We start from the raw sequence: 10,856 nt of genomic DNA, 5'->3' as shown, positions 1-10,856 counted from the left end.
TCCCAGGACAGTGACAGACAGGAGAACTGTGGACAATGGACAGTCCCAGGACAGTGACAAACAGAACTGTGGACGATAGAGACTTAGGACAGTGACAGACAGGAGAACTGTGGACAATGGACAGTCCCAGGACAGTGACAAACAGAACTGTGGACGATAGAGACTTAGGACAGTGACAGACAGGAGAACTGTGGACAATGGACAGTCCCAGGACAGTGACAAACAGAACTGTGGACGATAGAGACTTAGGACAGTGACAGACAGGAGAACTGTGGACAATGGACAGTCCCAGGACAGTGACAAACAGAACTGTGGACGATAGAGACTTAGGACAGTGACAGACAGGAGAACTGTGGACAATGGACAGTCCCAGGACAGTGACAAACAGAACTGTGGACGATAGAGACTTAGGACAGTGACAGACAGGAGAACTGTGGACAATGGACAGTCCCAGGACAGTGACAAACAGAACTGTGGACGATAGAGACTTAGGACAGTGACAGACAGGAGAACTGTGGACAATGGACAGTCCCAGGACAGTGACAAACAGAACTGTGGACGATAGAGACTTAGGACAGTGACAGACAGGAGAACTGTGGACAATGGACAGTCCCAGGACAGTGACAAACAGAACTGTGGACGATAGAGACTTAGGACAGTGACAGACAGGAGAACTGTGGACAATGGACAGTCCCAGGACAGTGACAAACAGAACTGTGGACGATAGAGACTTAGGACAGTGACAGACAGGAGAACTGTGGACAATGGACAGTCCCAGGACAGTGACAAACAGAACTGTGGACGATAGAGACTTAGGACAGTGACAGACAGGAGAACTGTGGACAATGGACAGTCCCAGGACAGTGACAAACAGAACTGTGGACGATAGAGACTTAGGACAGTGACAGACAGGAGAACTGTGGACAATGGACAGTCCCAGGACAGTGACAAACAGAACTGTGGACAATAGTGACTTAGGACAGTGACAGACAGGAGAACTGTGGGTGATGGACAGTGTAATGAAGGGTGACAGACAGGAGAACTGTGGACCATGGACTGCCCCAAGGGCCACCAAACCTACCCTACCTCACGCCAACCCAAACCCTGACTTCTGATGTAATGTAGACCATGAATTTTATTCTTTTTTATTAGAACAACATGCACTTGGATTTATGTGTCTGTAGTGAGAAGAACAGCAAAACTCTGACAATCATGACCTTTGAGCCGATGGGAAATTTCACCGATGCCTCTTTCACTGGGTGTTTTCCAGGGACCGAGGAGGAGGACGCGGGCGACGACCTGCTGCTCAGGTCGGTGGACGAGTTCTGGTGGTTCCCCCACATGTGGAGCCACATGCAACCCCACCTCTTCCACAACGAGTCCTCGCTGGTGGAGCAGATGGCCCTCAACAAGGAGTTCGCCCTGGTGAGTGCACCTGCTGCCGCGGCTGCTGGGCCGGGGCGCGCTCTCTCCATGGACCACAGCATCAATGTGCTGGGTTGAATCCAGCAGAAACAGAGCAGGAAACATCAGAGTGCGTCTCATGTGTTAAGGGTACAGGTTGCTTTGCATTCTTTTGTTTCAGGCCTGTGTGGTGTGTGTGTGTGTGTGTGTGTGTGTGTGTGTGTGTGTGTGTGTGTGTATTGGGCCGTGATGTGATATCAAATATACTTGGGAAAGCAGGCCATTGTCAGAAAGCTCCCCCCTCCTGTTTCATGGAAGGGTTCGTCCGGCATCTGTGAAGAACAATGGCACCTTCTCCATTGCATTCCTGGCTGTGCACTATAATTAGCCTCTAAAAGCAATGCTTATCCCTGGCTGGTGTTGCTCAGTGGGTTGCGCTTCATCCCATGCACCTAAAGGTCCCTGGTTCGATTCACAGTCAGGGCACATGCCCGGGTTGCAGGCTTGATCCCCAGTGGGGGGCGTGCAGGAGTGTGTGTGTGTGTGTGTGTGTGTGTGTGTGTTGGGCCATCATGTGATATCAAATGTACTTGGAAAAAGCAGGCCATTGTCAGGAAGCTCCCCTCTCCTGTCGTATGGAAGGGTTCGTCCGGCATCTGAAGAACAATGGCACTTTCTCCATTGCATTCCTGGCTGTGCATTATAATTAGCCTCTAAAAGCAATGCTTTAGCCCTGGCTGGTGTTGCTTAGTGGGTTGAGCTTCATCCCATGCACCTAAAGGTCCCTGGGTCGATTCCCAGTCAGGGCACATGCCCGGGTTGCAGGCTTGATCCCCAGTGGGGGGCGTGCAGGAGGCAGCCAATCACATCGATGCTTCTCTCTCTTCCTCTCTCTCTAAAAATCCATTTTAGAAAATCTTTAGAAGCATTGTTGCAGGTCGATGGCTGGTGGGAGGAGTCACTGGAGAGGTGGCTCCAACCATGGCGCCCAGAGCTTAGCAGCTCCCCTTCCACCTGGCGGCCTTCCCACAACACACCTGCAGCTCCGGCTCGGTCATCAGCAGACAGCACACGCGTGTGTGTTTGCAACGCCTTGTGAGACAATATGTGTCCCTGAAAAGAAAAGGCCAAAGTGAGAGGCAGCGGGCGTTTATTTGAGATCCAGAGGGAATAGCTCTTGGGTAAGCTCTGATTCGGGCAGAGGCCTAAACAGGGTTCCCGTGGAGACGAAGGTGAGGGGTGGTTGAGAAAGGGAAGGGGCTCAGTTATATCAGCATCGGTGCAGCGAAGCTGACACGTGGGGCTCCGTCTAAGGCCCCCCTTAGGTGGTCGTTCCGGGTGCGATTCTCAGTCCGGTCGTCATGCCAAGCAGTGGTCATTGGTGTCAATTCAGTGCCGACAGGAATCCCCACTTTGGGGTGCGGCGGAGGAGACTTTCTTCGGGGAAAACAGCTCAATGGCGCTACCGCTTGGCTGTGAGGACAGTGACCCTGAGGCGGCCCTGGGCCAGGCCCTCGGGAGCGGCTGCTCTGCTCCCTGAGGCATCGTCTGGTTCGGCTCAGCCAGGGCCACTGGTCAGCGCTGGGTGGAAAGGGAAAGGGGCTCCCAGAGCCAGAGGGGAAGTGACTTCCTGGACAGAACCCCCACCCCTGGCCCCTGATTGATTCGTTCTTATGCAAATGAGGACTCCAAGTCCTCAAAGTGTGATTGGTCCAAGAGGCACTGTCCTGATGGGTCAGGGTAGAGCCACACTGGTTGATCAGAGCTGCTCAGCTCTGATTGGATGGGGAGAGCCTCAGTCCTATTGGTTGAAATGGACGCCAGGAAGAACTTCCTGAGGGCTGGCGCAGATGCAGGGCCAGGCAGGCAGGCGGGCAGTGCAGGCAGGCGGTCCCGGGCCAGCTGCTCCCCGAAGGGCAGGTTGCACAAGGGGTCCATGTGTAAAAATGGCTGCGAGGCTCTGCTGCTGTATTTGAGCCCGTTAGCCACCGGGGCCCCTTCTTTCTTGAGGCGTCTTCTTTGTCAGGGTCCACAGTCATCCATCCTGTAGTCATCATGTCTACCTTCTGGTTGTCTTTGCAAAGTTCTCTGGGACGCAGGTTGCTTCGGGCCCCGTGCAGAGGTTATGTCCCCCTGGTTTAGCACCAGGGGTTTGAGGCATAAGCCGCGCACGGCAGTCCCTCGGGTGCGGCAGCTCCACGCATTTTAAAGTGGCTCCTTGTACGCCACTGCTGAGATGTGCCTGCAGCTGGGACTGCAAGGGCTGCTGGCATGGGCGATGGCAGTCTGGGACCCCGGGGCCAAAGCTGGCCCGCCGGGCGCTCTGTGTTGTGCTCAGTGAGATAGTTCTGTTCTTTGTTTTCTTTTTTAATTGATTGAAAAGCAGTCACAGGCACAGCCAGGCTTTGTGACAGAGTCATGTCCAATCCGAATGTCAGTGTCCAGAACAAGTGCTGTGGACCCGGCCACACCCGCCTCTGTGGCACCTGCCTCTGTGGCACCTGCCTCTGTGGCGCCCCCCGCCTCTGTGGTCCCCGCCTCTGTGGGACCCTCCTCTGTGGGACCTGCTTCCTTGGGACCCTTCTCTGTGGTACTCGCCTCTGTGGCACCCGCCTCTGGGGGACCTGCCTCTGTGGAACCCCCCTCTGTGGCCCCCGCCTCTGTGGGCCCTGCCCCGGTGCCCCCCGCCTCTGTGGGCCCTGCCCCGGTGCCCCCCGCCTCTGTGGGCCCTGCCCCGGTGCCCCCCGCCTCTGTGGGCCCTGCCCCGGTGCCCCCCGCCTCTGTGGGACCTGCCTCTGTGGCACCCGCCTCTGTGGTACCTTCCTCTGTGGGACCTGCTTCCTTGGGACCCTTCTCTGTGGTACTCGCCTCTGTGGCACCCGCCTCTGTGGTACCCGCCTCTGTGGGACCTGCCTCTGTGGTACCCGCCTCTGTGGGACCCGCCTCTGTGGGACCCTCCTCTGTGGCACCCTCCTCCGTGGGACCCGCCTCCATGGCACCCGCCTCCGTGGGACCCACCTCCGTGGGACCCGCCTCCGTGGGACCTGCCTCTGTGGGACCTGCCTCTGTGGTACTCGCCTCTGTGGTTGGCAGCTGCTCCTGCAACAGCATAGCTGGGTCCCCAAAGAGACCATCTGGCCCCAAAATCTGAAGTCGTTAACATCCACACCTTTACCCCGAAGGTTTGGCCACCACAACTCGGGAACCAACATTTCCCCAGAAGGAGGCCCGGATGCATGTCCTTGGGTTTTCACGTGGCCGGGAAGGGGGAGAGGGGAGAGCCCGCCGGGACTGGCCCCTGGGACACCCCATCGGCGGTGCTCAGTGAACACGAGCCGCTCGCGTGCCACGGGGGTGCTGAAAGCATGTCAGGAGGCGCAAACCTCAGGCCACGGGAGCCCGGGATTATAAAGCTCTGCCTGCGAGGACGTGAGTGGAACCCATGGTCCCCGTTGCCGAGTCCCCAGCCTGGGTCACACCGCCCGTGGGGTCCTCACTGTGGTGTGGGCAGCGCACCCAGCGGTTCTCATCATGGATGTGGCACCGTGATGCCAGGGTTTGGGTCCTGACTCCCATCCTCAGATGCTTGATCTTAAACAAACACGACTCAACAAGTGTGGCTGTGCCTCAGTTTCCCTGAGTGTAAAATGAGAATGATAGTGACAACCGCGAGGGTCGTTCTGAGGATGTGACTACTGTGCTCAGAGCAGGGCCCGCCCCCAAGCATTCAGCAGGCGCTAATTGACCAATGATGACTGTCCTAGCCCAGAGGAATTCGCAGTGTGTCTCGCTTTAAAAAGCCCAATATTTGCCCGGCCAGCGTGGCTCAGTGGTTGAGCGTCCACCTATGAACCAGGAGGTGACAGTTCGAGTCCTGGTCAGAGCACATGCCTGGGTTCGGCCTGGATCCCCAGTGTCGGGCGTGCAGGAGGCAGCCGGTCCATGATTCTCTCTCATCCTTGATGTTTCTCTCTCTCTCTCTCCCTGTCCCTTCCTCTCTGAAATCAATTTTTAAAAGCCCAATATTTTTCGAAATGTGGATTTGTAAGAATGTTTAGATTAACTTCTCTTGCGGGTGTGGAAGACATTTGGTAGTGATCCCGAATGTTGTGCAATTAAGGAAATACTCCCTTTTCCAAAAACAAACTTGCCTGGAAGCGTGCTGAATTTGCAGCCTGTGGCCTTGGAGATGCACTGTTTCTCCTCTGCCGGTCCCTCCCCACCCCTTGCCCCCCATGGCCTCGCTCCTGGGCAGGTAAGTTACCTTTCACAATGGCCCTTCCCACCTGTGTGGGCCATTTCTTTTGAAGCCAAGCGGAGCACTGGGGAGGCCCCGGTGTAATTGCTCTGTAATCAAACATTGATGGCCGTTTAAAGTCCATTCAGAACAATTGCATCAGTTAGGTCAGTGTGGCCAAGAGCTAGGTGGGAACCCAGAAATAGGTTTTGTACAAAAATATTGGATTATCTGTTGCATCGTCAAAAGGTTACAAGTGAAATGAAGTCCATTCACACAGGCACTGGCATGACATGGTTCTGGAGCCTGGACCATCCGGGCGGGACATGGGGACACTCGGAAGCCAGGACCATCCGAGCAGGACATGGGGACACGCTGAACCTCCCCTTTCACTGTTCCCAGGATGCAGCCCATGGGTCCCCCGAGAGCCAGGAATGCTTTCTTTCTTATTAGATTACTAGAGGCCTGGTACACAAAATTTGTGCACTGTGGGGGGGTGGTGTCCCTCAGCCAAGCCTGTACCTTCTCCAATCCGGGACCCCTTTTGCCTGCAAATTAGAATTAGTATCTCATTAGCTATTAACATTCATATTGCTTAGCACTGGATTTAGAGAAAAAATTCCTTTTCTCATCATGGGTTGTGTCATGGAAAGTCCTTGACTTGCTGGTCTTGTATTGGCAGTTAGATGAAAAAATTCCCCTTAGACAGAAAATCTCTACAATACTTATTTATCTATTTGATTTTCCTAGTGGAGACAGCATCACACCCCCACCCCCCAACTTTCTATTTTAGCTGCAGCAGCTTTGTTCTGTCCATCAGCTATTTTATTTCTGAACATGTCTAACCTCAAATGAATAAATACCACCTACAAAATGCACTTTCATATTGGGCAGCAGTAATGGGAGGAAGTGAACTATTTATATCCTTCAAAACACATGACTGTGAGCCTATCGGGGCCACAGCTCCATTCTGGGCACCTGTGGCCATTCCTCTGGTTCAGGGCAAAGCCTGGAAAGACGTCCTTCCCGCTTCTCAGTGTTCATGAGTTTCCGTCGTCTCCTAGGAGTAGCCAGAGGAGCTGCAGTTCTTCTCGAGGCTGATGCCGGGGGCAGTCATAGCAGAGATTTCCCCCGGAGACAAGCTAATGACTGCTTAAAGCAGTTGTGCATGTCTAATGGAATTGTTAAGCACGAATAAATATTTCCTCTAAGCATTAAGTTTTGTTTATATTGTACAGAACAATGAACTGCGCTCAAAATGCAAAAGAAAAAGTCATGTTCCTCTGAATAAAACAAAACCTTAGTGATTTTTCCACCTAAAAGTCTCATGTGACATGCGCTTACCCCATGAGGGCCACTAGCTAATTGTCAGTGGTAGGTAAGCTCGTGTGTTTGGCGTCAGACCACTCTTGGTTCAGATTTTATTCTTGCCAATTACTAGGTGGATGACCTTAGCAAATGACTTAACAATTCCTGTGCTTGATTTTTAAATATGTAAAATGGGGATGATAGTAGTTCCTACCACGCAGAGTTTTGTGAGGGTTGGATGTGATGTGTCTGTGTATGTGTGACTTTTAGCAAACTGCTGGTACATAGTGTTTCAAAAAGCTTTTGTCATTATCACTATCATCATTATAATCACCACCATCATTATAATCATCTCCATCATCATCATCACCATCACCATCACCACCATCATTATAATCATCACCATCATCATCACAATCATCACCATCATCACCATCAACACCACCATCATTATCATCACCATCACCACCATCATTATAATCATCACCATCATTATAATCATCACCATCATCATCATCACCATCATCATCAACATCATCACTATCATCACCATCACAGTCATCACCATCACCACCATCATTATAATCATCACCATCATCATCACCACCATCATTATAATCATCACCATCACCACCATCATTATAATCATCACCATCATCATCATTGCCATCACCATCACCACCATCATTATAATCATCACCATCATCATCATCACCGTCATCACCATTACAATCATCACCATCATCACCATCATTATCATCACCATCAACATCATCACCATCATCACCACCAACATCAGCATCATCATCACCATCATCATCATCATCTTTACAGTCATCATCTTCACGGCTGCCATCACTTTCAACATATTTCTTCAAGAAGTATACGATCATTCCTTTTGAAATAGGAGGAGGAGGAGGAAGATGTAGCCACCAGGTGACTTTTCCCATATTTGACATGCAAGTTGGGGACAGATACAAGACATTCGCGTTTGCCTTGCAGTCCTCCACCTATGCCTAATTCAACATGAAATGTGATCACTAATAGGCGATAAAGGGTTTGGTGCTACCCACAGTCTCAGGCATCTGCTGAGGGTCTTAGATCCTGTCCCCGAGAATAAGGGGGAACTACTGCACCCATTTTTGTATCCTTGCTTTTGGATGAATCCAGAGTTTGCTTGAGGAGCCACAGTGTCTAGCTAAAGGACTGACTTCTCGGCTTTTGTTTTAGGTCGGGGCATTTAACATAGTTCTGGCCAATGAGATGGAAGCGTAAGTCACGGGATGGGACTTCCAGGAAAGGGGGTTCGGCACAGTTACTCTGCTCTCTGCCCTGGGCCTTGGTTTCTGTCTCTTGCCCTGTTTACAGCCTGACTGGCTGGAACTAAGGGATTCTTCGCATGACTATGGAGGAAAGACAGAGGGGCTCAGAAATGCCACTCCTGGCACGCAGACTTCTGAACCAACCACCTAGCTCCAGACTAACTCAAGAAAAACAAGCTCTTTTTTGTAATCTGTTTCTGTTTTCAGTTTTGTTTTTCTGACACCCAGTTGGAGCCCCGCGTGATGGGCACATAGCGTTTGCATTTTTTTTTCGAATTGCCCTGTTCTCTAAAATTTGTAGACTCATAAAAGGCATATTTATGTAGAATACCTGAACGTAATGACCCAACGCTCTTTAAGGAGTGCTGATAGTGAGATTTTATGCCTATTCATCAATCAATTATTACATAGCAGTTTTGTGAGCAGATTCTTAAAATAGTCAATAACAGCATAATGAGCTTTCACTGAGTTGTTTTAATATTATTTCAATGACCAAACTTGTTTTCAATGCTTAAATGACTGTGACACAGTCAAGAGCCAAGATTCTTAAGAGATTTTATCGTTATCTAACTCCTGCCGTACTGAGCGTACACGTTCAAATTAGATAATCCATCAAACACATTAGTTACCCTGGTCTTCTTTTTATTTTCCTTTTTTTTTTCCACTTTTGCATTTTTCAGTTTGGAAAAGGCTTTCAGCCTGACTGTTTGTCTTACGCTCGTCTATCCTGGGAGGACATTTCCATCGCTCCACTGGTACCTCTTTCCAGTGGACACCTCAGTCCCCCACAGCCGTTCCCACGGTAACCTGAGCACTATGAGGTGTGAGAAGTTGTTGCCAGGCACGAGCCAGTGGAGGGGGGGAGAGCTGGTTAATGATGTGGGAGGCGGGGTGGTGTGGGGCGTGACGTCATTTTGAGATGAGAGCAGTACCTACAGTTGATATCCAAATATGATGCCACTTTCACATGATGATGATAAAATGGAAATGTACTATTTTGGTCTGATTTTTGCTTGAAACATGTCAACATGTCCACAGAAAAGTATAGTAATTGAGTCATCTTTATAGGAAGTTAGTTAAGTGACCATCATTTATTTGGGTTTTTAAACATGTAGGTACCATTTATTAACATAAAAGTACCTTTAGTAGGTTTGATGAAATATAACCTATTTGACATGGTAGTCAAGGTTCCATAAAGGTTTTTAAACATGTAGGTACCATTTATTAACATAAAATTACCTTTCGTTTGATGAAATATAACCTACTTGACATGGTAGTCAAGGTTCCATAATATTGAAGACAACCACAGACATGAATTAATTTAAGTCTTAGAGAGGCCTAGGCCATCCTGGAGGTCAGATGTAATAATACCCTGAATGTAGCTGAATATGGGAGACGGGGAGGGACAGCCAACCAGAAGGATGGCTCCTGCCCACCCCAAATGCTTAAGGCACTTTTCCGTAAATGCATTGAGCTGACATTAAAGGGGGAAACTGACTCCGAAGGGGGATCTCATCTTGGCGCAAAAATAATATTGGGAACAGGTTCCATCCCTCAGAGAGAGTCATAGTTCATGCAAATCTATGTCTGCAAAGGGATGTGTTTAAATTAGTGATTCTGAACCATCCTCTGTGTAATCATGGGAACATCCCAAACGTTTGGGATTTCTCTAAAGTAGAGAATGAAGAGCATTTCAGCCAGCATCACAAAGGACAAGTCTTCCTCTTCCATCTCTCTACTTTGGGAGCAACAGGCGCGCACACATGCACACACCTCACATGTACCCACATCAGTGCTTTACTCCATGAACTTAGGCAATCAGGTTGAAGATTTTTAAAAAACAAACCATTCGATGTGTGTTGTGTGTAAACGCTCAGGCACTAAGGATGGAGATAAGATAAAGCAGGTGTTGTGTTTGCCTGAAACAAAACTCCACATGAATCTGTTGTGAAAATGGTGTGATGTGTGTGAAGGGAAGTTATTCTGAGTACCTTCTTCTTGCTTGTTTGTGCTGATAGTAACTATGGAAACGAGGTCGCAGTGGGGTGGGCGATGCTATTCCTCTTTCCACCGGACTCTTCATCCACTTAAGAATCTTGAATGTCATCACCTCTCCCGGGTCAGACATTGTGAGAAGCTCTGAACACTTACTACCTGGTGCCGTTCCCCTTGTTGCTAACGTCGACCTTTCCATGCAGCTGAGGCGACGAGGGGGCAGGTGTGGACGTGTCCCCTGTGCCGCCCCCCCTCCTCAGTCCTGCTTCCCTCCTCATCAGCTCTGTCCCGGGCCCCTAACCAGAGCCTTCCTGGGATATGCCTGCCGTCTGGGCACTTCCTGGTTCGTCCTGGTCCCCGCGAAGCTGCAACCCCACTGGCACCCAAGTCTCTCCTCGTCCAGCCGGCACCCCTCGATCTGAACATGGCCAGACCCGCTCTCAGCGTCTTCACTTGGAAGTGGTGAAGCTGACCTCCAAAGGCCTCAACACTGCACAGAACTCACACACTTGCCCCGTCTTCACACACCTGCCCCCTCCTCACACACCTGCCCATCCCCACACACCTGCCCCCTCCTCACACACCTGCCC

General features: G+C 50.6%; 1 protein-coding gene across 1 annotated transcript in view; it reads left to right on the top strand.

Annotated features, from left to right (window-relative positions):
• Positions 1-10,856, top strand: part of LOC102253141 (bifunctional heparan sulfate N-deacetylase/N-sulfotransferase 4) — a gene marked incomplete at its 5' end in the record, with an annotated part of 150,100 nt that overhangs the window by 69,177 nt on the left and 70,067 nt on the right. Inside the window, one exon of the mRNA XM_014550539.1 lies at positions 1,271-1,425. Coding sequence (XP_014406025.1) covers positions 1,271-1,425 — 155 coding nt within the window. The remainder of the gene's footprint in view (positions 1-1,270; positions 1,426-10,856) is intronic.

The sequence above is a fragment of the Myotis brandtii genome, unplaced genomic scaffold (genome assembly GCF_000412655.1).
Source record: "Myotis brandtii unplaced genomic scaffold, ASM41265v1 scaffold603, whole genome shotgun sequence".
In the NCBI taxonomy this organism is placed as follows: Eukaryota; Metazoa; Chordata; class Mammalia; order Chiroptera; family Vespertilionidae; genus Myotis; species Myotis brandtii.
The sequence above is the reverse complement of the archived record's forward strand: the minus strand, read 5'-3'. Positions and strand labels throughout refer to the sequence as shown.